This window comes from Sapajus apella, unplaced genomic scaffold, assembly GCF_009761245.1.
Source record: "Sapajus apella isolate SASKATOON/1434 unplaced genomic scaffold, GSC_monkey_1.0 scaffold4, whole genome shotgun sequence".
Classification (NCBI taxonomy): Eukaryota; Metazoa; Chordata; class Mammalia; order Primates; family Cebidae; genus Sapajus; species Sapajus apella.
This window is the reverse complement of record NW_022436944.1, coordinates 368,456-395,662: the sequence shown is the minus strand read 5'-3', so window position 1 is coordinate 395,662 and position 27,207 is coordinate 368,456. Positions and strand designations below refer to the sequence as shown.

Genomic DNA, 27,207 nt, shown 5'->3' with positions numbered 1-27,207 from the left:
GTGAGGTAAGGTCAGTTTCCCAGCTTCTGTGAGGATTCTCCACTTTTAAGTTAGGAATAACAGCACCTGCTTTAAAGTTTTGTTGTAAGAGAGATGTTATTCATGGAATACAATGACTGGAACCCAACAGGTAGTCAATAAATACTAGCTCCTGCCTGGTGTAGTTTTTTTGAGACAGAGTCTCCCTCTATTGCCCAGGCTGGAGTGCAGTGGTGCAATTTTGGCTCACTGCAACCTCCACCTCCTGGGTTCAAGTGATTCTCCTGCCTCAGCCTCCCAAGTAGTTGGGACTACAGGTGCACGCCATCACGCCCAGCTAGTTTTTTGTATTTTTAGTAGAGATGGGGTTTCACCATATTGGCCAGGCTGGTCTTGAACTCCTGACCTAGTGCTCTGTCCACCTCAGCCCCCAAGGTGCTGGGATTACAGATGTGAGTCACCACACCTGGCCCCTTGTGTAGTTTTAACTATTGCCAACCATAACAAGCTGCACATAAAAACATCCAAGATTTTGCTATTTTTTTGCAAACGTGGTGCAATTAATTTTGCCACTTAATAGATGGGAAAAACTGAAAGCACAGAAATTAATTGATGGCCAAAGTCTTACAGTAAGTCCATGACCTAATAATTTCTTACATTGTTAAGAAAATGGTGAGAACACTTTCCTGCTACAGTGAAAATAAAACTGAGGACTAAGAAGCAGCTTCTCTGTTTCTTCTGGAATTTCCGGCTGGTTCAGCCTGCCTGCCTCCACTTCTGCCTCCACCATGTTCGTCACGGTGACCCAGAGTCCTATAAGGTGATCACCTCTGGCCCTTGGGCCTTCAGCAGCCGCCCCTACACCAGTGGGCCTAGTGCCTGCATCAGTTCCTTGAGCTTCTCCTGAGTGGGAATGCAGCAGTTTCCGGGGTGGCTTGCATCATGGGAGGCCCAGCTTCATGGGAGGCATCACCGCCGTCATGGTCAACCAGAGCCTGCTAAGCCCCCTTAACCTGGAGGTGGACCGCAACATCCAGGCCGTGTGCACCCAGGAGAGGGAGCAGATCAAGACCCTCAATAAGTTTGCTCCTTCATCAACAAGATATGGTTCCTGGAGCAGCAGAACAAGATGCTGGAGAGCAACTGGAGCCTCCTGCCGCAGCAGAAGACGGCTCAGAGCAGCATGGAACATGTTCCAGAGCTACATCAACAACCTTAGGCGGCAGCTGGAGGCTCTGGGCCAGGAGAAACTGGAGGCGGAGCTTGGCAACATGCAGTCGCTGGTGCAGGACTTCAAGAACAAGTATGAGGATGAGATCAATAAGCTTACAGAGATGAATGAATCTGTCCTCCTCATCAAGAAGGATGTGGATGAAGCTGCAGTCCCGCCTGGGAGGGCTGACTGACCAGATCCACGTCCTCGGGCTGCTGTACGACGAAGGGATCCGGGAGCTGCAGCCCCAGAGCTCAGACACGTCTGTGGTGCTGTCCATGGACAGCAGCCGCTCCCGGACACGGGCAGCCTCATCGCTGAGGCGAAGGCGCCGGCCGAGGAGATCGCCTACGGCGGCCGGGCTGAGGCTGAAAGCACGCGCCAGACCGAGTATGAGGAGCTGCAGGCGCAGGCTGGGAAGCCCGGGGATGGCCTGCGGCGCACAACGACTGAGACCTGCGGGGTGAACGGAACGTCAGCGGCTCCAGGCGGAGACTGAGGGCCTCAGAGGCCAGAGGGCTTCCCTGGAGGCCGCCATCGCGGATGCCGAGCAGCGTGGGCAGCTGGCCGTCAAGGATGCCAACGCCGAGCTGTCCGAGCCGAAGGCCGCCCTGCAGCGGGCCAAGCAGGACACGGCGGCAGCTGCGTGAACACCAGGAGCTCATGAACGTCAGGCTGGCCCTGGACATGGAGATGGCCACCTATAGGAAGCTGCTGGACGGCGACGAGGGCCGGCTGGAGTCTGGGGTGCAGAACACGAGCAGCCACACGGAGACCCCCAGCGGCTGTGCGTGTGGTCTGAGCTCGGCCTCCGGGGGCCTCCCAAGCCCCGGCCTCGGCTACGGCCTGGGCTCCAGCTTTGGCTCTGGCGCGGGCTCCAGCTCCTTCAGCCGTGCCAGCTCCACCAGGGCCGCGGTTGTGAAGAAGTTCGAGACCCGTGATGGGAAGTCGGTGTCTCAATCCTCTGACGTCCTGCTCAAGTGAACAGCTGCGGCAGTGCCTCCCAGGCTGCCCCTCCTCCGGCTGCCCCAGAGCCCGGGAGGGAGGCAGCTGTGCAGGGGAGCACAGGGAACCGGAGACCCACCTGAGGCTCAGCTGTAGCCCTCAGCCCAGGCGCAGGGGAGTTTACTGCTTGGGAATCCCCCTTGCCCATACGTCCAGCTGCAAAACAATTCAATTGCTGTTTTTTTTTTTTTTGGTCCAAAATAAAACCTCAGCGCTGAAAAAAAACAAAACAAAACAAAAAACAAAACAAAAGCAATAGAATTACAGGAAAACATTCCTTTTCACTCTTGTAATTTATTGTTTCTCTTATATGATAGGAAAGGAACAGTTTGTATCATAAGATAATATAGATTTGGGGATTCAGAATGGGGCCAACAGTGTTTCTTTGTCTCTTCTTTTGGATTTAAGTAGTTTCAGTATTATTCATTTCAAAGCGGAGGAATGAACTTTGTAGTTCTGTTGAATTCTTACAGATAAGCAGAAGACTAGGAATCTTGGCTTAAATTGCTTCTTTGCTTATTTCTCTGCATTGAATGGCATAGCATGGTTCAGAATAAACAGAAGTGGTTTTGAGTGTTCTCCAAGAAACATTTCTGATCCCTGGACATGTTGGAGAAAAACCAGTCTAAGCAAATGCTACAAAAGCAAAGTAGGTGGAATCCGGCGCTTGCTTTCTGCTGTCAGTCCCAGGCAGACTTACCTCTCTCCACCTTAGGTTGTTCATCTGTTCAATGAATGGATAGGACCAGGCAACCTCTAAGGTTGCTGACAACTCAGAATTCTCTGATTTATGTTCTACCATGAAAAAAAAGATGGGCTAGTGAATTTCAGCAATAAATCCACAACATAAGTATTTTTAGTCATCCTAGAGAAAGAAACCAGGTACAACCGAGAACCACTTGTCAGTATAAAGAATTTGCCACTCTGACCTTCCTATTTTTCTCTAGCATAAACCTCACTAGCCAGATCATGGAATGAGATCTGAAAATGTCCTTTTGGTCCAGCCCACCCTCTGGCTAACCCCTAGACCACACCAGGTAGACCCGTCTGTCATGAACTATGCCTTTGGAACGGGATTTATAGCACAGCCCTCCATGAGGCCAGCTCAGCTGTCGTCAGACCCCAGTGGGACTCTCCTCCTAGAGTCAAATGCCTACATTGGAATTAAAAACTGTTATTTTCCTAGTTTCATACCCAGGCAAAACTCATTCCTTCCCTACTGTCCCCTTTCCCTGGTCTCCTTTATTGCCTTGTCTATTTATGTTCATGTTGCTCTCTCTTAGGAGATTGTAGAGATGATTCTATAGAACTGAGCTGTTCTTCTACAGACTTTGGAGTCAGGCAGTCCTGGCTGACTGGGTTCTGCCACTGACATTGTGTGTTCAACAGCGAGCCATTTGAACTCTCTGAATGGGAGTATTATTCGTCTTTAAGACTAGAATGTAAATATCTTCCTCACAAGATTATCAGGATAATTAAATGAGATAGTACATGCAAAGCTACCTAGCACAATTTTAGGCAATTGCAGGTGGCCGAAACATTGAGTCTATTATTGTTATTTGCATAAAATAGGATCTTAACAAATGCTGGTGAAACAAATAAAAAAATAAGAACCACTTCTTCAGGATATTCCAACTAAATTCAGATCAAAAGGTGATAATGAGGGTGCTATGGTAATTATGGAACAGAACAGCATTTTCTTGAAAATATGTCTTAGGCTGGCTTCAGGGTAGAAGGCAGAGTGTATATGACCGGCACACCAGGTATTTGGAACAAACTTACCCCTGACCAGCCGTGGGGCAAGAACTGGCCCTCCGCCCAGTATTTTCCATTGATAAAGAAGAGGCCTGCAATCATGATGAACACCCACACTGCCAGGTTCAGCACGTTGAGGACATTGTTGAAGCCTATGGAATTCTTCACCCCCAGAGCAACAATGATGGTCACGATGACCGCGATCAACAGAGCCAGAAGGTCTGGGTATGATTCTTCACCTTTCCCTAGAGAGGAAAGACATGATTTGACATTGTCTAGGGAGAAGAAAGGGCCGTGCAAACTCCTGGTCCTACCCCAGTGCATCTGCACTCAGCTTTAAGAAGGGCAGTAAGTCTGTAAAAGGAACTCGTGTGTGTGTGTGTGTGTGTGTGTGTGTGTGTGTGTGTGCGCACGCGCACGCACACCTACACATCCACAAGTAGATACAAGTGTCTATTTACAAATGAGCAGTATTTGGTAGACAGGTAAGATGACCTGATATCATGGACCAAAACTTGGGCTATGTGGTGTGACAATTACAACAGCACCTATGGAACCATGGCACAGAATATTTGAAGTAGGAACTGTCCTGGGATATTTGGGATGTATATTTAGGTCTAACATGTTATTTGAAAATTGTTTTTAGCTTCATTATGGTTAATTTTATAGTCTGCAAAATTTCCATCCCATTCCCAAACCTTTTCTTTATCAGCAAATTTAAGAATGTGTGTCTTTGAAAACGAGGGCAAGAGGGGTTTTCTGTTCTTTTGTATATATGTGGTTGTAGAGAAAAAAATAACCATGCGCTGCCTGCTTGGTTTTGCCCAATGGCCAGTGGAGTCCTGCCCTCTATAGAGTGGAAAAGGCACTGCCTCAGCTGTCAGGGGTCCTGGATTTCAGCTGTACTTTTGCCCGTAGCCAGATGTGTGGCCTTGGGCAAGGTTGCCTCATCTCTCTGGACCTCATTTGTAAAGCAAAGGACATGAATGACCTGATTTTGCAGGACTCTTTTAGACCTAAAATTCTATGCAATCAGTACACTGACCAGGTTTGTTCTTTATATTTTTATCTTGTCATGGTACCTAGGTGCTCAGCATTTTTGTCAGTTCTTCTGAGATAGGAACATTGAAGTCAGATGACTTGACACAGCCGCAGAATCATTCCTCTGAAGCAAGATCCAGAGCTTCCTCAACTATTGTTTGGCTTTCCTTAAATGTGAGTTTATCAGGCAAGATGGAGAGTGGCCAGGCACGGTGGCTTACGCCTGTAATGTCAGCACTTTAGGAGGTCGAGGTGGGCAGATCACAAGGTCCGGGGTTCAAGACCAGCCTGACTAACATGGTGAAACCCCTTCTCTACTAAAAATATAAAAATTAGCTGGGTATGGTGGCACACACCTGTAATCTCGGCTACTCAGGAGTCTGAGGCAGGAGAATCACTTGAACCTGGGAGGTGGAGCTTGCAGTGAGCCAAGATCACGCCATTGCACTCCAGACTGGATGACAGAGCAAGACTCTGTCTCAAAAAAAAAAAAAAAAAAAAAATGGAGAGTGGGTGGCAAATGATGGATAGAGCCTGAGGTCTCATGGTATTTGTTACATGAGCTTCTGACGGTTTAGCATTCGCTATTATATTACCCCTTCCTGACCTCTTCTAGGCTGGAATCCATTTTGTTCCTTAATTTTTTTTTTCATTTGAAATTTGGAAAAAATCTGATGAAACCACTGGAGAAATTGCTTAAAATTCTTTTTTTCCTGCATTGGTTTTATTTTTATATAGCTATTGACATGTGGATGTATGGTTTGTGTTCTTTGACGTATGATATTACATTAAAACCTTATGTTATTACAACTTTTCCTAATCATCCTTTTAACTGCTAGCTATATAATATTTATCTGCAATTTATTTAGTCCTTTGTCCCATTGTAGAATATTTAGGCTGTCTCTAACTTTCAGTTATTGTAAAGGAGGCTGTGATGAGCATCTTTTTGTATAATGCTTCTATGGACATTAGATTATTTTTTAAGGATGGATAGAGTCATAGAATTACTTTGCAAAAAAAGAGAGATGTATTTAAGGCTTTTGATACATTTTGTCAAATTGCTTTCAGAAAGGGGAACTCATCTGTGGCTCGGTAAGTTCACATGTTGAGGGTAGGAGGATGTGGCAGTCTCACCCAGGCCATTGAGGGTTCCCACGCTGTCTACCATCCAGCGGCTGATAGTGTGGTTGGCCAGTGAGTCAAACATGCTGCTCAGAGCACTGGCTCCAGCCGCAGTGCCAATCAGGTACTCCAGGATCAGGTTCCAGCCAATGAAAAATGCCACAAATTCCCCGACAGTGACATAGCTGTAGGTGTAGGCAGATCCTGTGGTCTTGGGGACTCGAACTCCAAACTCTGCATAGCAGACCCCTGCAAGGGACAAACATACACAGATGGTGGACTTCAGGAGATGAGGTGACATCCTGTGGCTAACAGTCTTGGGTAGAACATATTAAGACTCTCTAGGATCTCAGAACAAATACACAAAGTTTTATGTACACGAGTAGATTCAAAGCCAACTCTGATCTCTTCCAACCTCACTTCTGAAAAATGCGAACCTAAATGCCTAGCAAGGCAATCAACAAATTCTACTGAACTGTTGGAAACTAATCTTTATTTAGAAAAAAATTCACTTGTGTGTGTCTCTGTCATGTTCCTTAGGTGTCAGCCTGCGTGAACCTGGGCCCAATTCATTATGATCCCCACCCTTGGTGGCACCAGGGTCATATTATGCACAGACTTCTTCTCTTTTGGTTTTTACATGTTATAGAAGGTGCCCCTCATTTGAGAGTGATACTTTGAGCAATCTGTGAAAATGCTGTACTGTATCTAGTAGATAGATAAAAGATGCAAATATAAGTAAATTACTAATTATTAACAAGGACATTTAGCACATGCACAAAAGATAATTTAATAAATACTTTTAGAGACCTGTCATGTGCATGGCAGGGTGTGAAGCACTGAAGATAAAAAAGACAAATGGCATATGCCCCTGCCCTCAAGGGGAGAGAGGCCATCAGTGCCCATTGTAGGCTTGGGCGCTGTGTAAGCTTGACAATGTAAAAATGTATAACGACGGGAGTAGAGGTGTGAGACATGTACTCAGAGGATTTTGAGGCACATGTAGGGATTAACTGGATGAGGAAGGTGGAATATGAGGCAAAGATATGGCAGAGAGAGACCATATAAAATATTTGGGTGGAGGGGGAGTGTGCAACCAGGTATTAGAAGGCGACGAGGCTAGCCAAGTAAGCAGAGCCATGTGTTTTCCAAAGTGGGTTCAGGGCCCACTTCCACCAGAATCATCTATTGAATCTTAATTTCAGGAGATAGGAACCAGGATGCTGCATTTTAACCAGCTCTCCTGGTAATGCATGTGGTCACTTGTTTCTGAAATACACTGGAATATTGCCTCATTCTTTAATGCAATTAGAGAATAAATTAGAAAGAGGTTGAAAACACACCAAACTTCTGGGAGTTGGGAGAGTTTCCTATTTTGTGCTGGGAATTCTGGGTGTGGGCCAGTGGGTGGGGCAACAAGTTGGAGGACAGTCTGAGGACAGCGGGAGGAAACATCCCAGGGGTGGGGTGTAGGGGGATGTGGGAGGGAGCTCAAAGTCAACGTTACCTTCAGTCCCAATTTTGTTAAGGGTCAACCCTGAGGTTCTCTCATCACAAACCAGGGAACAATAGTTCACCCTTTTGTGAATAAAGAGAGCAGTTTCTTTTTCTTTGGAAGCGGGTGAAATGAATGCAAAGAAGCAAAAACAGATGTCAAAAGCAAAGGCACAACAAAGGATTCCATGAAATGTACTGTCTCTTCCTTCCCCTCGGCTGCTTCAGTTGTCAGGATGTCTACATGGAAGAAGCACTGGACCAGTTATGCTGGGCTCCTGTTTCTATTCCATCCCTATCTATTCAGCATCCTTGTTTTGCAAATAAAGGTATTATACCAAAGGCTCTATTAACGATCTCCTAACTCTGACACTCTAGGATTCCATCTGTTACATTGAATTTTGTAAAATTTTTGCTGCAAAATCTATCAAGCACAACTTAGCTTTTCTTTTACATCAGTTACTGTATCGTCTGGTATTATGGAGATGCTCTCGGGGACAGTGAAGCTGTTTGTCTCTACATTAAATGGCCCAGGCTGTTATTTATCTTGAATTCCTATATCAGTCCTCCTCCCCTTACTTTGTAAATATAGCTTTTCATCTCTTTCCTTGATGTCAGACTGTCAGTTGCTACTTCTTGTTGCTGTCCCTGTGCTTACCTGGAGCAGTCAGACCACCTCTTTTCTAAATTGCTGCTTCCAACACCTGCTATTTAAATTGTTAGAGTGAGTCTAAGATTAAGAGGAAATGGTCTTTGAAGAAAGGCTTAAGAGCTCTTCCATGGGGAAAGTATAGAGTGTGCATGCATTAAATACAAGAACCTGATGATATTTTCTTGGATGCCGTGTGTTTTCAGGGTTCTCGGGAGTTGAGTTTGCACATACAGATTTGGTTGCTCTTTTAGTGCTGTGCGAGGAAGGAAGTGAAGAGGCAACTCACTTCTCTGTTTTGGTATCAGATCCACAGCATTATCCAATAATTCCTATATTCTATGAGCTTATTCTCATCACCCAACTTTACCACCTGATCTTGCACAAGATTTATAAGTAAAATCTTCTTTTTTTTTTTTTTTTGAGACGGAGTTTCGCTCTTGTTTCCCAGGCTGGAGTGCAATGGCGCAATCTCGGCTCACTGCAACCTCCGCCTCCTGGGTTCAGGCAATTCTCCTGCCTCAGCCTCCTGAGCAGCTGGGATTACAGGCATGCGCCACCATGCCCAGCTAATTTTTTGTAGCTTTAGTAGAGACGGGGTTTCACCGTGTTGACCAGGATGGTCTCGATCTCTTGACCTCGTGATCCACCCGCCTCGGCCTCCCAAAGTGCTGGGATTACAGGCTTGAGCCACCGCGCCCGGCCGTAAAATCTTTTTCAAATGATGCTTTTGAAGCAGGCATCGATTTGATCACAAATTTAATTTGGAGAGATAATATTTTGGAGTTTGTGCAATCAAATATTCTCTCCATAACATTCGATCTGACAAATTAAATTTTAAAATACCCATTTCACCACCAGAATACACTTGCCAAGGGTAATTAGCAAATGGCCAAGTCTTCATTAGGTCTTGTGAATGAACTAGTCCATTGCTGTCTGAATCAGAGAAAAAGGCCCTGGCTGTGCATAGTATAAGGAGCATCTGGAATCTTAGCCATTTCCCAAGGCCCTGCTGGGGTACTGATGACTATAGTTTGTGGAGAACAGTGGGAAAAATCAATCAGCCACTCACCATATTAGACAATTTCTGCTCCAAGAAATCATTGTTTTGGACACATTGTAAAATATCTTATAATATTTTTAAAATTTTCTGATTTGTTTGTATGGAAAAATTCAGACTTATGGTGGGCACTAGAGAACAGCCTGGCATTTAAGCTTATTGGTGAGAATTGAATGTTTACAGCCTGAAATGTCCTGAGAAAAATGTTCTCATTCATTCAACTATTTTGAAATATCTGGTATGTAAGAGAAACATATTCAAGAGTATCTTTCTAATTTCAATAAGAAATTAAAAGCATGGAAAGGGAATTTTTTTTTTTTTTTTTTTTTTTTTTTTTTTTTTGAGTCTTACTCTGCTGCCCAGGCTGGAGTGCAGTAGTGTGATCTCAGCTCACTGCAACCTCCACCTCCTGGGTTTAAGCCATTCTTCTGCCTCAGCCTCCTAAGTAGCTGGGATTACAGGCATGTGCCGCCATGACTGGCTAATTTATGTATTTTTAGTAGAGATGGGATTTCACGGTTTGGCTAGGCTGGTCTCGAACTCCTGACCTCAAGTGATCGGCCTGCCTCAGCCTCCCAAAGTGCTGGGATTACAGCAGGAAGCACTGTGCCAGGTGAAACATTGGTTTTTATCCTAGATTATTTAGGGTCCTAGAGTAGTGAGTGTCCAGGGGCAAGTTACTTATTCCTCTATGGATGTAATGAGGTGGCCAACTAGATACACTTTAGGTTCCCTTCTGATGCATCATTCTTTGGTTTCACAGCTAAAGCCACCTCTTAATCATCTAGTTAGTGGGGGAAGCCCTGAAGAAAATACCATATGAACCAATGGTTCTTAATAGAGGTGGCATTGACTCCTAGGGGAATTTTGGAAATATGTGGGAGTGTCTATGGTTCTCACAATGATTGTGGACGCTTGTGGCATTAAGTGGACAGGTGCCTGGGCTATTTGTCATTCTGCAATGTGACTGACTCACAGATTGAAGCTCTGTCTTGTGTCACATATGACTGCTGATGGCCCCAGTGGACATTCATTTAAGTACAAAACTGTTTGTAATTTTTGAACTTGAATTTATCTCCATTTTGCACATGCACACAAAGTAAATTTTTTGGCATGGCTTTTTAGACATTGAATTTTCCAGGACTGCAACAGCTGGGTAAATTGAGAGACAGTTGTCATTTGTTTGGTTTGGAATTAACTGAGTTGATCATCATTTTGGAAGACCATCATCAACAACAATGTTATTTACGGTCTTTGAGCATCAAGTAAGAGACCTATATGCGTCTGCATTTGTGGCAGCTGTACTCACAGTGGTTCTATAAGTGACCACAAACATCTGACGACTCCGCTGTGTCTCCTAATGTACGCATGCCCAGCATTCATGTTGAAATAAATATTGTTTTATTCAAAACAACTTTTTTGATCTATCTTTCATACTCGAGGTCTATTCATTTTTTTAAAAATTAAGTGTGTAGGAAGGTAAGCATCTCCAGTTTTCATCCAGAATAGTAGAGGCAGCATTACAAAATATTTATTACCAAAAATGAATTTCGGTGTACTAGGGTGGATAATCACTGTTTTAAATGAGAGATCAACAGCCAGGCGTGGTGGCTCATGCCTGTAATCCCAGCACTTTGGAGACCAAGGTGGGTGGATCACCTGAGGTCAAGAGTTCGAGCTTAGCCTGGCCAACATGGTGAAACCCATCTCTACTAAAAATACAAAAAAAATTAGCCGAGTATGGTGGCAGACGCCTGCAGTCCCAGTTTCTCTGGAGGCCGAGGCAGGAGAATCATTAGAACTTGGGAGGTGGAGGTTGCAGTTAGTCGAGATTGTGCCATTGCACTCCAACAGGGGCAACAGAGCAAGACTCTGCCTCAAAAGAAAAAAAAAAAAAAAAGAGAGAGTTCAATGTATAAATAATCTTAATTTGGTGAATCCATTAAAAAATTTTGCCCGAGTCACCTTTCTAATCATATTTGCCTTATGCTATTATCAAAGTGATTTTGCATTTTGTGGTTATCCACCAAGTGATTAGAGGGAGAAGCATGTTGATTTCAAAAGTACTTATTAATAGCTAGAGAGAATCAATATGAAATCCAGAGTTTAGGTGCAGGCAGCCATCAGTGAGTGACCGCAAGCTGCAGGCCACAGGATGGAAATTTTCCCTTAGTGTCGGTCAGAGGTGGGAAATCTAAGTCCCTGAGAAATATAAAGGATTTATTTCAGCAGGACTAGAGGTAATAAGCCTGCAAGTCTGATACCTTTTCAATTACCCGCCATATAAGTCTATTGTAAACATATTCCTATTTATATTTTGTCCTATTTCTAGTGTTTTATATTTCTGTATCCAGAACTACTTGTGGTTAAATTGACAATTTGTCAGCCTAAAAATCAGCTAGATGTGGAGAGGGCTTCCACATCGAAAAGTGGGGTGGGACAAGGTATCAGAAGTCTTGATTTGCAATATTCTCTGTTAATCCTCTTTTGTGTATCTCAGATGATGTGTGATTTGGGGTTCAGAAAAATATGGTCCTTTTCAATGTGAATTTTTTTTCAAGTTAGAATAAAGATCCAGCTGTAGGTTTAGTTCTTTCAGACAGGCTATATACAACGTTGACCTTTCCAAATGATGCTTAACATAGCACAACCCAATAGCAAAGATAATCATGACATGCTTCTCCCCAGGATTCCCTATTGACTTCTTAGAACCAGGAGGCAAAGCTTCTCCTTCCTAAGCAGGTAAATGAGAAAGACCCAGCTGTGAGTAGGCAAAAGGAGGAAATCTATTTTTTAAGTGGAGAAGCTCTTCCACTTAAGGGTGAAGTTACTGGAGGTACAGTTTGTATAATATGATGAATTCAATTGTTATCTTGCCTGGTCATAAGTTGAGAAGGGCTTCTCCATTTAAGCAGTAGATTTCCCTCTGCATTCCACCAAGGTGAGCCATTAGGTAAATAAATACTTTTAAATAAGTGTACTTTTACCTGAAAGGATTAAATCTAGGGGTTATTCACATTTGGATGCCAATTACTCAGACAGATTTTTCCATTAACATGTAGTTTACCTTACTTTGACTATTCCCTTACCTACTTATCAGCTATTTTAACAGTTTCCTAAATACCTTTTGACTTTCTAATTTCCTTCCTTTGTTCCACACACATTAAGTGGCTACTAAATGAGGCACTGTAATGAATGACAGAGACACAAATGGTAAGACAGATTTCCTGACCTTGAGGCATCTATATTTCAATCAGGAAAGAGTTCAATAAACAGCTGATTCCACACGGCCAGCATTTCATACTATTGAGCATTTATGAGGTGTTCTTGGAGCCCAGTGTGGTGAGCGTGGTTCTCAGGGAACATGGTTCTTTGGTTGCTATGGAAGCAGAGAGATTGGGGGAGGGAGGCTTTTGAGCTACTTCTTGGAGGGGGGAGCTGGGCTTTGCCAGTCAGAAAAAAAAATAGGGGAAAGGGTGGTTTCAGGCAGATGAAAAGGTGTAGTTGGGATGACACATGCATGCTACTTTGGAAATTGTGGAAGATGAGCCTGCAGAGGTGGACTGAGATCAAATGATTGAGGGGGTGGGACCTTTTTAATAGACTGGTGGACTACCTGAAAAGGACTACAGTTCATCTGCTTGTATAGTTTAAAGTTCTTTCTTAATTGTAGAACTCTTTTTTTTTTTTTTCTTCACACAGTCTTATTTGAGAGCCCGATACATAAATAGGTGAAAGCAGGTGGCTCTGTTTGAGGGGGTGGGAGAACTGAGGCTGGTCTACTTAAGGTCTCCTTCATCCCATACCTCCCCAAAGGCCCTGACCCTCCCTTGTGGACCCCCAGGACTGACTGAGCATGGGAATGGGAAGGAGTGTCAGTTGCTCATCAGGGTTGTTCTTTTTTTAATAAAATAAATAAAATGCAGCTGAGCCCCAGACCTGAAGCTCTGTATTCCATTAATGGCAGAGTTCGGGCTAGAACTGAGGTCTCCTGATACCCAGCCTTAGGAGCTCTTCAATTCACTCGTTCGTTTATTCAATGCGCTGATAAGGTATTATCTCATGCATCTATATTATCTTTTAAGGCTTTAAAGGTGAACAGGAAGAATACAATCTCTTTTCTGTGGGCCTTATGGTATCATGGAGGAAACAGACCAGAAAACCAACCAAACAGAAGAGCTGTCCAAAGGGAAAGAGGCTATCAAGAAAGAGGAGAGGGAGTAGAGGCAGTTGTCCAAGAAAAAAATTTGCCAACTTTACAGTTTCATTCAGGCCTCTGGGATCAGCGACAACTGGAGAGTTGAGTCAGGTTGCCTTGGGTGGGGGGAACCCAGGCCACTGATATCAGGTCCTATTAGGTGTTTTGCCTATACTGTATCTTATCCTTCACAGTGGGTAGGTAGGAAGGTTGGGGTGGGCTGATGTAGCAAATGAGGTCAGTGATTTCTCATCCATGAAGTCATTCTTCCCAAGTGCCAACTATCTGCCATCTCCCAGACACAGGATGGAATCAGCTGTTGGGCTGCACTGGTGAAATTCACCACTTAGACCCAAACATGTATTTAAGAAAGTCCTCACCAAATATAGCATTTTGCTGAGAGTTGTTACTCATTTTCTTCCTTTTATTTATTTCTTTATTTTTTTTTTCTGAGATGGAGTCTCACTCTTTCACCCAGGCTGGAGTGCAGTGGCGCCATCTCAGCTCACTGCAACCTCTGCCTCCCAGGTGCAGGCAATGCTCCTGCCTCAGCCTCCTGAGTAGTTAGGATTACAGGCTTGTGCCTCCACGCTTGGCTAACTTTTGTATTTTCAGTAGAGACGGGGTTTCACCATGTTGGCCAGGCTGGTCTAGAACTCCTGACCTCATGATCTGTCCACCTCAGCCTCCCAAAGTGCTGGGATTGCAGGCATGAGCCACCACGCCCGACTTCATTTTATTAAAATATCTCTGTTCCTTTTGTAAAGCCACAGCAGGGCTAAGACATACTGTATATGTAGCTATGGTCACTAATCCTGCCTAAATGTAGATGGAAGTGGGGTATGAGGAGAAATCACAGGACCTCAGAGAGAAATGAAGTGTAAATTCTCTCAGAAATATTTCTTTTCCCTGTGACGCCGAGTTCCATATGGTGAGTAATGCAGTGTCCCCGTCATTGCTGTCTTGAGAAGCAGGTTGCTGGGTCCTGAGAAGCGTCTATCCAGGCCCCATCATGTGTGGCTGGACCCAGTGAACCTGCACTGATGTCCTCTTCCCGATGCCCTTGGTTAGCCAAGAAAACTGTGGGGTTCTTCTTCAGGGAGTGATTGGTCAGGTGCTCTGTCCCTTCAGCCTCACTGCCACTGTCTCTTCTACTTGAGCAATCTCAGTCACTTCATCACTGGTCAGGGAAACCCAGGCAATTTTTACAAACGTGTCTGGAGGAAAAGCAATTTGTCTGGGAATGCCTGTGTTTCTTTGTGTCTAAGAAGAGACTCATGATTTCTCTGCCCAAGCAGGCCCCAGGTGGACAGTAACCACCTGTGCTTAGGGGACATGCAGCATCATTAATCGGGGGGTGTATGACACCATTAGTTATTGAACTTGACAGGGCTCCAGTTAAAGTTCGGTAGGGAATAGAGAATACTCAAGTCCCCCAAGCCACAGCATCAATGTATCAACATATAAACAGGTAAGAAATAAGTTGTCCTTAAAGTCAGAGAAGTGACCCACAAGACAGTTCAGGAAGTTTAATAATTTGTTGATTAAATGTATCCAACCTGCAGGGTGTGGTGGCTCATGCCTGTAATCCCAGCACTTTGGGAGGCCTTTTTGTTTTAGGAGAGGGAGTGAGGTGTCATAGAATTCACACAGCCTCTGGAGAGAGACCCAGAGTGGCTATGACAATGAAGTAAGATGTTGCACACAGATCACTTTGCCCAGTGCCCGGCACACAGTAGGTGCTTAATAAAGGACAAATAAAATTATTGCTAGCTATGGTCTGGAGCAGGTTGCCCAATTCACTGACCCGGTTTCTCTACCTGGAAAATGGTGCTGGTGATACCTACTATGCAGGTCGTTCTGGGTCATCAGAGCACCTGTGTCACAGTTCTTGACATATGGTAGGCACTCCTTCAGGGGGAGCTAGGGCTATTATTCATTGATGAGGAAAAGGAATCCCAGAGAGCTTTACTTAGCAGTAGCCCGTGAAATATTTACACAGGAGCCTTTGCCTCAGAGTGGGATAAAGGAGGTTGGAAGCAAGTATCGCTAGCTGATGGTTTTAGAGTCTCAGAGTTTGTAGGAAGATAAGAAATCATGTTGATTCTAGACCAAGCCCTAGTTGTGCTCAACCCACTTCTGAAACAGAACCTGGAGGGAACACAGGGAGGGGAAGAATGGGGCCAGAGACTCCGGATTTAGGAGGCTTGCGGGAGAGAATCTTTTGGTGATGGGGATTTGGTTACAGCACCTACTTCTAGTTCTCCCCCATCCTGTGATACAAACTTCTAATGCTTTCACCTCCTTCCTTCTCCACTCCTCTTTTCTACTCCCCGACTCCTCAGAACTCTAGGTGGATTTGGCTTTCTATAGGGTACACATATACAATTTGCATTTTATGGCGTGAGTGTTGCCACCTGCTGGTTGATGAGGATGGAAGGCTGGCATGCACTGGGTAAACTGGCCACAGTGTCTTCTGTGCACAGCTGACAAAGATGGGGGCTACTGTTCTTCCTAAGAGTCCCACCTACAGTACATCATCCTGATAGATTGTTTCCAGCTAAGTAGCCCCTACTGAATGCAACAGCAATGGTGAGTTTTGAGCTAAATTTTGAACAAGAGAACTCCAATGAATGGAACAGTGACTTTCTTGGATAAACTGGGGGGCTTTTTGAAAGAGGCTTTCCCACCAAGGAAAACAGCAAATGTTCTTGGTTGAGTTTATAGTATTCTGCCACATAAGCACTCTCCTAATTAAAATAGTCTTAGAAGTGTTTTCAAAGGAGCGGGTATTTGTATCTATGCTTCATATATAAGAGAAATTCATTGTATTGTTTTTTTTTTAAAGTCTAAAAAATTATAAGCTAGGGCATTTATTTTTTATTTTTTATTTTTTTGAGACAGAGTCTTGCTCTGTTGCCAGGCGCCAGGCTGAAGTGCAGTGGCACAATCTTGGCTAACTGCAACCTCCGCCTCCCGGGTTCAAGCAATTCTCCTGCCTCACCCTCCCGAGTAGCTGGGACTACAGGTGCACGCCACCCAGCTAATTTTTGTATTTTTAGTAGAGATGGAGTTTCACCATGTTGGCCAGGATGGTCTCGATCTCTTGACCTGGTGATCCACCCGCCTGGGCCTCCCAAAGTGCTGGGATTACAGGCTTGAGCCACTGTGCCCGGCCAGCTAAGGCATTTATAAACAAACTTTCAAGAGAAATAAATATAGTCAAGGGCTATTCTGGTATTTATTACAAGTAGGAAATGTCTAAAGAGTTAGTAAGATCTACAGATATATTTGAGCAAATATGTGTATATGCATATATATATATATGTAAATGTATACATTATATATATGTTTTCAATTACTTTGCAAGGGAGGTTTTAGGGTCAGATCTATGAGAGTGACCAGTGGTGAGGAATAGTATATAAAATGTTTGTGGTACGTGTCAGCAAAAAATTGCTTTTCACATACATACTCATGACTCTTAATGAAACACAGGCACAGATTGTGTCCAGGGCAAATGCATTCCTTCGGTTGTTAAATAAAGGATCCATTCTCTTGCTTGCTGTTTGTTCTTCTCCATGCTAACGCCACCTTTTGCACTGTGGTGTTTGCCTTCACTACACCCCAGAAATTGCCATCTCTAACCCACAAGCTGTCAACAGAATGGCCTTTTGTCAGTGTCCCTGCAGCTTGTGATGCAAACACTCATTCCCTTTCTGTTCCCTTGTGTAAGAATCTGTTCTTCCTTTGGTTTCACTCCCTTTCTTCTGCGCACTTCTTTTCTTTCTCCATCGTTGCTTCTTCTTATCCATCTTCATCTGTGTGTAGTCACTTAACAAAGTTCTCCCTTAAGTTCTCTTCTCTCCTTGCACCCCTTTGCTTTGGTGATCTCACCTCCTTGCCAGGGCAAGCGCTAGGAGCACTTTGATTCCCTGGGGTGGCCATGGCTCCTTGTCACCGGCCTCTGTGAACTAGCAACATGAGGTGTGGGCCAGAGTATTCAAAGTAGATGGCCCGGGACATGCAAAACTCCTGAACTGCTGTGGTCAGTCAGTTAGACTCCACTTAGAAAGTCTGCCTGTGCAGACCTCTGAGGGCAAGGGCTGGTGCTTGGCATAACTCCTCCTCATGAGTTTCCATCAACATTCCTGTCTCAGGTGTTTATCCCATGACTGTTGGCAGGTACCATGCCTTACTTATCTCTACATCTTTAGCATCTATTCCAGTGCACAAAGCTGAGGCTGCTTAAATATACTTCTTCAGAAAAAGTATGTTGACATGATACCTCTTTTATTTTCCTTTATAGCACTTATCATTGTTTGTAATTATTATACATGTTTATTTACTTGTTGTTTTGAGGCACAACCTATTAGCGTGTTTTAAGGCACAGCCTTGTTAAAGGAGGCTGTTCCTGTAGAGAAGAGAATTCCTCTTGGGCATACACCTTCAGAGTCAAAAGCATGCTCTTTGTGCAGGTTCATCTGGAGGACAGTGAGTAGGAGGCAAGTCTGTCAGTCTTTTTGCTCGGGGTGGACTGAGGAGCTTCAGCATTGGAACCAGGACTACTCATTTGCATTGAGAACCTAGCCTTGTTAGGTTGAAAACTGGCCAATAGTCTTGGTACTGGTGGTACTAACACAAATATCACTGAGCATTTACTATGTGCACAGGCATATTAAGCACTTTACATACAAAATCTTAATCTTCACAAAATGGTTATGATGCAGAAACAATTATAATTTCCATTTGCAGATGATGAATCCAAGATCTCAACAGGTTATCAGGACTTCTCAATCTTTACCACATCACATAGCCCCCTTAGAAAATGACACTTGGTCCGGGTGTGGTTGCTCACGTCTGTAATACCAGCACGTTGGGAGGCCGAGGCAGGTGGATTGTCTGAGATCAGGAGTTCTAGACCAGCCTGACCAACATGGCGAAACCCTGTCTCTACTAAAAATACAAAAATTAGGGTATGGTGGCTGGTGCCTGTAATCTCAGCTACCTGGGAGGCTGAGGCAGGAGTGAGGGAGGCTGGAATCGCTGGAACCTGGGAGGCAGAGGCTACAGTGAGCCGAGATCATGCTATTGTGCTCCAGCCTGGGCAACAAGAGCAAAACTCAGTCTCAAAAAAAAAAAAAAGATATTTATATGTATACGAAAAAGAGGTAAAGTATAAAAGGGCGAGCCTGCTCACTAGCCTGGGGCCTGAGTCATTTTCCATGTGTCCTAAAGCTGAAGGATCCATATCTTGCCACATGGAACACCATTAACTTTCAGCAACCTGTTTGGGAAGCTCTAGGGTTAAGGGTATTTTCCAACTCACGGAAGGAGAAAATGGCAAAGCAGGACTTGAACTGAGGCAGTTCAGCTACAGAAACTAATTGAATCTGGCTCCCAGATGCTAGTTGGGATTGGGATGAGTGTGGGGGTAATTGAGACAATAGGCCCTTCTTTACAAATCTTTCCCCTCTCTGGATTCTTTTTCATGCAAACTCATGTGACAGGCAATCCAATTCAAACTCTTCATTTTTCAGAGGAGGAAACCAAGACTTAGATCGGGACATGTGAATGACTTGCCTGAGGGCTCTGAACTGCTGAGGCTGAGAGATGGAATTAGACCTCAGGTGTCCCGACTTCTGACCCAGGCCTGATTGTCTCTTGCAGCACTCACAATTATTTCATGTGTGTCTTGTTTCTTCATACTGATGTGAAGCCCTTTGTTTCAGAGTTCTTTCCTGTGTTCTGCAGCATCTCCTGCTATGCTGGGGCCAGAGAAGGTGGTCAGTCCCTCCCACAACCATGCTAGGTGCTCATGGTATGCACTGTCCACACTACTCGGTGCTGCACAAGATGTAAAAGAAGCCCAGGTTTTCCTGGCTTTGCTGGAGGAAACTCATTATCACCATCAGCAGTTTGAGAAACTTGCAAATTTCTATTAAAACGTGCTCACCTTCTCTGAATTGGTAACTGACATCCTTCCTACAGTGCTGTCAATCGATCCCTATATAGAAGAGCCACATGAACTTTACAATACCTTTATCCTCACTGCTGACAGGTGACAGAAAGATGCTGAGCTTACAAGTCATTTTCATGACCTGGTTCAGAGAAATTTTGGTCTAGAAAAGTGCCCTGCCAATCAATAGGGTAAGGTACAGGGTCTTTTGAAACCCCAATAAAAGTGAGGGTTCCTTGATTCATTTGATTCTCTTTGGTGAGCTTTTAAATTTAGGGGTGGGCCGGGCACAGTGGCTCACATTTGTAATCCCAGCACTTTGGGAGGCTGAGGCAGAAGGATAGCTTGAGGCCATGAGTTTGAGACCAGTGTGGGTAACATTGCAACACCACCTGTCTCTACAAAAAAAAAAAAAAAGAGAGAGAGAGTGAGAGAAAGAAAGATAGAAAAAAGAGAAAGAAAATTAGTTGGGTGTGGTGATGCACGCCTATAGTCTCAGCTACGGAGGAGGCTGAGGTGGGAGCGTCGCTTGAGCCCAGGAGTTTGAGCCTGCAGTGAGCCATGATCATGCCACTGCACTCCAGCTTGGAGAACATAGTGAAACCCTATCTCAAACATAAATAAATAAATAATACATCTAGAAGTTTGTGTCTGTATGAAGTAGTTTTGGGGGTCATGGTCTCTATAATCAGGCTGAATCATATTTAGACCCAGCCTTTGCCAGTGATCACCTTGTGGCTCTGGACAAGTCACCTAACCTCTCTGAGCCTCAGTTTTGTTGTCTGCAAAATGAGTATAATAATGGCATTTATTTTGTAGGGTTTGTTGGGATTGTGCAAATGGTTTTCAGTTAGTGTGAGGCACAGCAAAACTCCTCAAGTTTAGTTTTATGATGAGTCATAAAATGGGGACATTAATATCCATGTGGTAGGAAGATTGAGAGGATTAAATGAGATAATGTATGCACAGTACCTGGTGCACAGTATTTGTCTAATAACAATAAAACTTATAGTAATAATAACATGCATTAACATTCATCATGTGCTTGCTAAGTTATATCTTAGAGACTTTATAAGCATCAGGAGTAGCTGCATCATCATTCTGATTTTGACATGGCTGTGTATTTGGACATTTGCAGGAACTACTCTTCTAGAGGCTTGAGGACTAGCATGCATTTGTTCATATTTGCATTTCCTTCCCATCCTCTCAACATTCTGCCTCTTCCACTCCCCATTGTGGTTAAGAGCAGTTTCCAGAGGTGTTTCGGGGGAACAAACAAAGACAAGTTGTGGAATGAATGACTAATCCTAGATCACAGAGGAGTTGCAAAGGACCAACCCTCCTGTTTCACCTCTCAAGAGTGTCTTCAATTTGAGAAGGGAAAATTGTTTATTATTCTGAAAGATAATACAAGGGAATTTGTCAGACTATCTATATAGACTGAGTTTTTAAAGAAATCTTTCTTTGGTCATGAGAACCAAACCCAAGGTGAACACTGAAATGGGGATGCTACATTTGGGCTTTGCGAGAACCAGCCCAGGAGGAGGTTGGGAACCTGTGGAGAGACATCTGCTCAACAGGGCTCTGCTCTCTTACCTCCTCCCCAGGGATTCCATTACCATGAGATTGCCTGATGATGGATCACAAGGTGCCAAAGATCAAATGAGAATGGCAGGAAATACAAATTATAAACCCTAATGCCAAATCATAAACTAAGGGTGTTGAGAAAAATACTGCTCAGTGTGATGACCCTTCATTGCCTTTTAGACCCAATCAATGGGAACTGATCACAATTTATTAATTCACATCTAATAAGAAAGATTTTCTGGCTTCAAAGGTCTCAGAGATAGCTTGCTGAAATGGCAGAGCATGAGCTTTGGCATTCACATTCATAGATTTGAGTTTTGGCACGGCACTAAATAGTTGTGGGATGTTCAGGAAGTTCCTTTAGCCTCTGGCTCTGGCTCCTCATCTGTAGAGTGGAACTAAAGTCATCCCTTCCTCCACAGGATTGGTGAGGATGGAAAGGAGGTGCTACACAAAAGCCCCTTCCACAGCGTGATACACGCAAAGACGAGTTTTTGCCCCCTCGTGGTGTTCTGTGGTGGTCTTTTTGCTAGAGTTTTCTATTTTTACTTTCTGTCACCAGAACTGTGTTGTAAAATCTATTATTTTAATCACATTGTTTCAATAGTTTCTCTATTATTTGTCTTTCCTTGGCTAGAAAGAGCCTTTCTTGCTCTCCCTGCTCATCCTTCATCTACTCATGCCCAAATTCTCTTCCTCCTAAGCTTCCTTTTGACCTTTCAGGGATTAGGGCTTCATTTCTCCTGCAAGTTTTATACAATATGCCCATGACAGCTTCCCCACCTCTATCTTCTTTCCACTGTATTACTAAAGTAAATATCTGGTCATGTCACTGAACTTCTCAATGTCTGCAGAATGATACCTAACCTTCCTGGCATGGCCCCTCATCCCTCCTTTGAGAATTTTCTTTGTTTAGTGAATTATCTTGGTAGATTATTTTGGTTGGGGAAAAATATTCTTTGGAGAATGGTGAGGATGCACTTGGAGGGTGATGAAGAAATAACTGCTTGGTAAGATATGGACAGAGTTTTAGGGCTTGACAATGCGCAGAGTAGAAGGTGAGGTTATGGGAGAAAGGCTGCCTATCCATGGGGCTAAAAGCTGGTGCCAAGAAGAGAGGATTGTTGGATGTTTTCTAAAGGCAGAGAGAGCTGGAGTGTCTTATATTCAAGTGCGAGCTTGCTGTTTGCTGGGATTGACTGTACTATATCTCCCATCTCTGGTCCAAACTTTCCATAAAGTCTATGGCGCATACAATCTTGTATTACTGATGCTTTGGGGAGATGCGTTTGATAATGATGATAAAGAAAGGGGACAGCAGGTAGGAGGTACAACGCAAAATGGTAACAGAGACTCTGTAGAAGCAGATTCTTAGAGCCAGAGAGTGAAGAGAAAATAAGCTTCACAGCTCCCTAGATTTGCTGAGGGGGACTTTAGATTTTCTTATTGTAAATTGGGAATCAGAACCAATTTTATTTAAATATTGCAGAACAAATTGACCTCAGCAAACTGTAAGGCTTCGGGGTTTTGCATCCATTATAGATTTGGCAGTGACAGCCAGTTTTTCTTTTCTCTCTTATCAACAGAATTCTGTACTTCTGGGGTTGGCAATATACCCAGTTAGAAGACTATACTTGTCAGCCTCACTGGCTGTGGCCAGATGTCCAAGTTATAGCCAATGTCAATGGGAGAAATGGGGAAGGACTTTAAAGAAAGATTCTTAAAAAGAGGACGGAAAGAGGCCGGATGCGGTGGCTCACGCCTATAATTCCAACAGTTTGGGAGGCCGAGGTAGGCAGATCACCTGAAGTCAAGAGTTTGAGACCAGCCTGGGCAACATGGCAAAAGCCCGTCTCTACTAAAAATACAAAAATTAGCCAGGCATGGTGGTGTGCAGCTGTAATCCCAGCTATTCATGAGGCCAAGGCAGGAGAATTGCTTGAGCTCGGGAGGCAGAGATTGCAGGGAGCCAAGATCGTGCCACTGCACGCCAGCCTTGGCAACAGAGCGAGACGCTGTCTCAAAAACAAAACAAACAAACAGAGGACAGAAAGGTAAGGAATCACCTGCCTCAACTTCCCATTTTTCTTCCTGCCTTCTGGAACTCAGACATACTGACTGGAGCCTCAGAAGCCATCTTGGGTCTTGAGTCACCTTGCAATGGAAGACAAATGTCTGACTGATACAGCAGAAAAATAAAGGGGCTTGTGTCTCCATGTCTGAGAGGCCACAACAGCAGCCTCTCTCCAGGTTTCTTGTACACAGGACAGAAATGAAATTATCTCTTATTTTGGTGTTCTGTTATCTGCAATCGAATCTAATGTAATCTGCTAATACAGTAGCAGAGTAGCAGAATAATTACCAAGTGAGCTCTGGAGTCAGACTGCTTCTATCCATTCCTTATGCTGTCACCTCTTAAGCAGGAGCCTTAAGCAAATTACCAAACCTTTCAGAAGCCTCTGTTTTCTCATCTGTAATATGCAGTAAAATAATGTGTTAAGCACTTAGAACTCTTTTGGTACAAAGTAGATAATAAATGGTAGTTGCCACTAAGCCTATTACATTGTTACACCTATTATTGCCATAGTTACTTATTAGGCTTGGCATTCATCTCCATCAATAAACAATGGGACCCAATAGCAACGGGTCCTTTAGAAATAGATGAGAGGCAATTTCTTGCCTATTTTTCGTACTGCCCCAGGACTGATACATGGGGGGAACCCAATACATTTTTACTGAACCTTATCTTATTAGATTTTTGCCAAACATTTCTTATGAGTAGGTGACAAAAATTGTAAGTATTGTGTACCAGGGAAAGGACTGGTGCTGTATATGCATACTGTTGTTGAATCCTTACCAAAAACATTTGAGAAATGAGCTTGAAGAGTTACTGTAGAAAGTGTACGAGCTTAGGACTCATTCAGAGCTATATCCTGTTGGAAGAACAATTTTAATAATGTTAAAAGAGAACTGGACATAAGTTTAGAAGAAAAAGTTAAAGCTGCCTCTCTTCCACTACTCAAGTTCCTAAGACCCTCTTGGGGCTTTGAATGGCCAGATGTCACTGGCATGATGACTTTGCTTTGTTTCATCCATAGCCAACTACATTAGAGACCTCTGTAAACCATCCTGCCTCCACCCTTCGGTCTCTTCAAAAAGCTGTAGGTGGGAACCACTGAGAAAAAAACCCATTTCCTCCATCTAGTTGATACAATCTGCAATACACAAAAGGGTTTTTAGGCTTGGCATAGCTATGGGGTCCGGTTGTGGTCTACTGAGCTATTGAAGAGTAGATAAGACCTTCTGGACAAAGCACAAGCTGCTTCCTCTGATAAGTTTTCTTCCACCTGTGACAGGGCAGTGGGCAATTATAACGTTGGGGCGGGAGTAGTGGGAGGGGCTTGACAAGTTGGTATAACCTCCCAGCTTGACAAATTGGAAAGAAAATAGATGGCTCTCTGAGTCAGATTTGTTTCATGTTATAAGCTGGTTTGCATAGCATGGAGAATGGTGCTACCAGGCCAAAAAACTCTTTTAAAATTGTGCTGTCCAAATAGTTTCTGTTATGTTGATGCAAAAGTAATTAGAATTAGAATTCCCTGGGGAACTTTAAAAAATTCCAATCCCTGGGTCAACTGAATTAGAAACTCTGGAGGTGGTGCCTGGGCATCAGTATTTTTAAAAAGAAAGAAACAGAAATTGAAAGACAAGCCACAAACTGGAGAAAGTGTTTGCAAAAATACATAACTAATATAGGACTTTCTCCAGAGTATATAAAGAATGCTTAAAAGTTAATAATAAGAAAATAAAAAACCCGATTAAAAAATGGGCAAAAGGGCTGGGCGTGGTAGCTTATGCCTATAATCCCAGCACTTGGGAGACCGAGGTACACAGATCACGAGGTCAGGAGTTCGAAATGAGCCCAGCCAATATGGCAAAACCCCGACTCTACTAAAAATACAAAAATTAGCTGGGCATGGTAGCACATGCCTGTAGTCCCGGCTACTTGGGAGGAGGCAGAAGAATTGCTTGAACCCGGGAGGTGGAGGTTGCAGTGAGCCGAGATCACGCTGCTGCACTCCAGCCTGGGTGACAGAGTGAGACTCCTTGTCAAAAAAAAAAAAAAAAAAAAAAAAAAAAAGGGCAAAAGATTTAAATACTTTACCAAGGAGAGCACATGGATGACAAACCCACAGAAAGATGTCCAACATCGTTAGCAATTAGAGTCATGCAAATTAAAACCACACTGAAATATTGCTATATACCTTTTAAAATGGCAAACAAACCAACCAACCAACCACAAAAAACAACACTTGACAATTCTGAGTGCTGGCAAGGAACTTCCACATATACCTGTGCGAGTCAAAAATAATACAGCTACTTTGGAAAAATGCTCGACTGTTTATTGTAAAGTTGCGTATTCACACATCATACAAATTAACAACTTCACTCCTAAGTGTTTACTTGAGAAACCACAACTCGTCTTTATATAAAAACCTACCTGTAGATAGTTACAGTGAGTTTATTTATATTGGTGACAGACTGGAAACATTCCAGTTGTCCTTTGACTAGTAAAAGAATAAACGAATGGTGGTATATCTGTACAATGGGATAGTACTCAGCAAGAAAATGGAACAACCTTCTGGTACATACAACATGAATGAATTTCAAATGCATCTTACTAAGTGAAAGAAAGCAAACTTAAAAGTTACATACTGAATGATTCTATTTATATCATGTTCTGGAAAAGGCAAAACGATAGGAACTGAAAACAAATCAGTAGTTGCCAGGGGCTGGGAGTGGGAGGAGGGATTAGCTACAAAGAGGCAGCATGATGAAATTATTTTGGGGGTGTGGAGCTCTTTTGCATCTTGATTGTGATGAAGCTTATGTGATTATTTGTGTTTATCAAAGCCAGCAGAAACGTAAATTAAAAGGATGCATTTTATGATATGTAATTATAACTCAGTAAAACTGAACTCCAAAATCCATTTTTCATTATTATAGAAAAAAGTTTCCAAGTGATTCAAACTCATAGCCACGGTTGAGAGATATTGCTGGCGTTCTCTCTCAACCTATCAACAGATTTGAATCTGGGTTCTGTCATTTAAACTTCAGTTTACATATTTTCCACAGATGTGAAATTGGAGATAATAAAACCTACTTTAAAGTGATAAAGAGTTTTGAGGGTCACGCTCTCTGGAAAGCACCTGATATAGGGTTTGGCACAAAATAAAAATAACTACGTATTTAGAGCTATGTGCTTGGCAATGTACCAGGCACTTAATATGCATCATCTTTCGTCTTGACAACAACCCTAGGAAGTAGGTATTAATTGTGTTTAAAGTGGAGAAACTGAAGTTCAGAGAAATTATGGAACTTGCTCAAGGTCTCACAGCTAGTCAGTGGCTGAGCCAGGTTTCAAATCTAAACTGAATGTTATTGATTGCTATGCTACTTCTGAAATCTATATTTCAAACAAACATCTCACTCTTTATCACTTCCTAGCTTTCCATCTCTCTGTCCCAGTATTTTAATTGCAATGATATCTTGACCTCATTGACAACTCCAATTTCTACTGATTCTACCACTTTTCATGAGTCGTCACTCTTGTGTCTTCACTTCCCTTCATATTCAGCCTAGATTTTGTAAGTCAGCACAGTTTACTTTTCCTTTGAAAATACCCTTAACCCCATTACTTTTTTCTCCCTCTGCATGAAAAAAGTTAAATCTAAGTTAATCCCAATTTTCTCTTTACTTCATTCTTGCAACTAAGGAGCAATTATTGCTGAAGATAAATGCACAATTGTGGAGACTGGACTCACCCTCAGGTGAGCCAGGTTTTGATTAAGACCAGAAGGAGAAAAGGACCATGAATTAGAAAGGATGAAGATATAGGGGAGTTTGATGATTGTGGTATGGAGAGGCAGTGGGAAGTTTTGCCAAAGGTGAGGCAATGTGGGGATGATGATGTAAAAGTAGAAAGAAGGGTGCTGAAGGGGCACTTCCTTTAGTTTAGTGACCAACAATCACATAGGGAGAGGCCTGCTTGAATAAACCTGCTATAACTATGTGAACATTGGCACAAGTTATAATATTTTGGTCCTGGCCCAGGCTAGGGACTCTAGGAGGATTCTAAATGGCCTCA

At 43.3% G+C, this 27,207-nt stretch overlaps 1 protein-coding gene across 1 annotated transcript in view; it reads right to left on the bottom strand.

Moving 5' to 3' along the window:
* SLC7A14 (solute carrier family 7 member 14) overlaps positions 1–27,207 on the bottom strand; it is a 122,805-nt gene that overhangs the window by 35,304 nt on the left and 60,294 nt on the right. Inside the window, exons 3-4 of the mRNA XM_032260568.1 lie at positions 6,128–6,364; positions 3,980–4,197 (exon numbers count right to left, since the gene is read on the bottom strand). Coding sequence (XP_032116459.1) covers positions 3,980–4,197; positions 6,128–6,364 — 455 coding nt within the window. The remainder of the gene's footprint in view (positions 1–3,979; positions 4,198–6,127; positions 6,365–27,207) is intronic.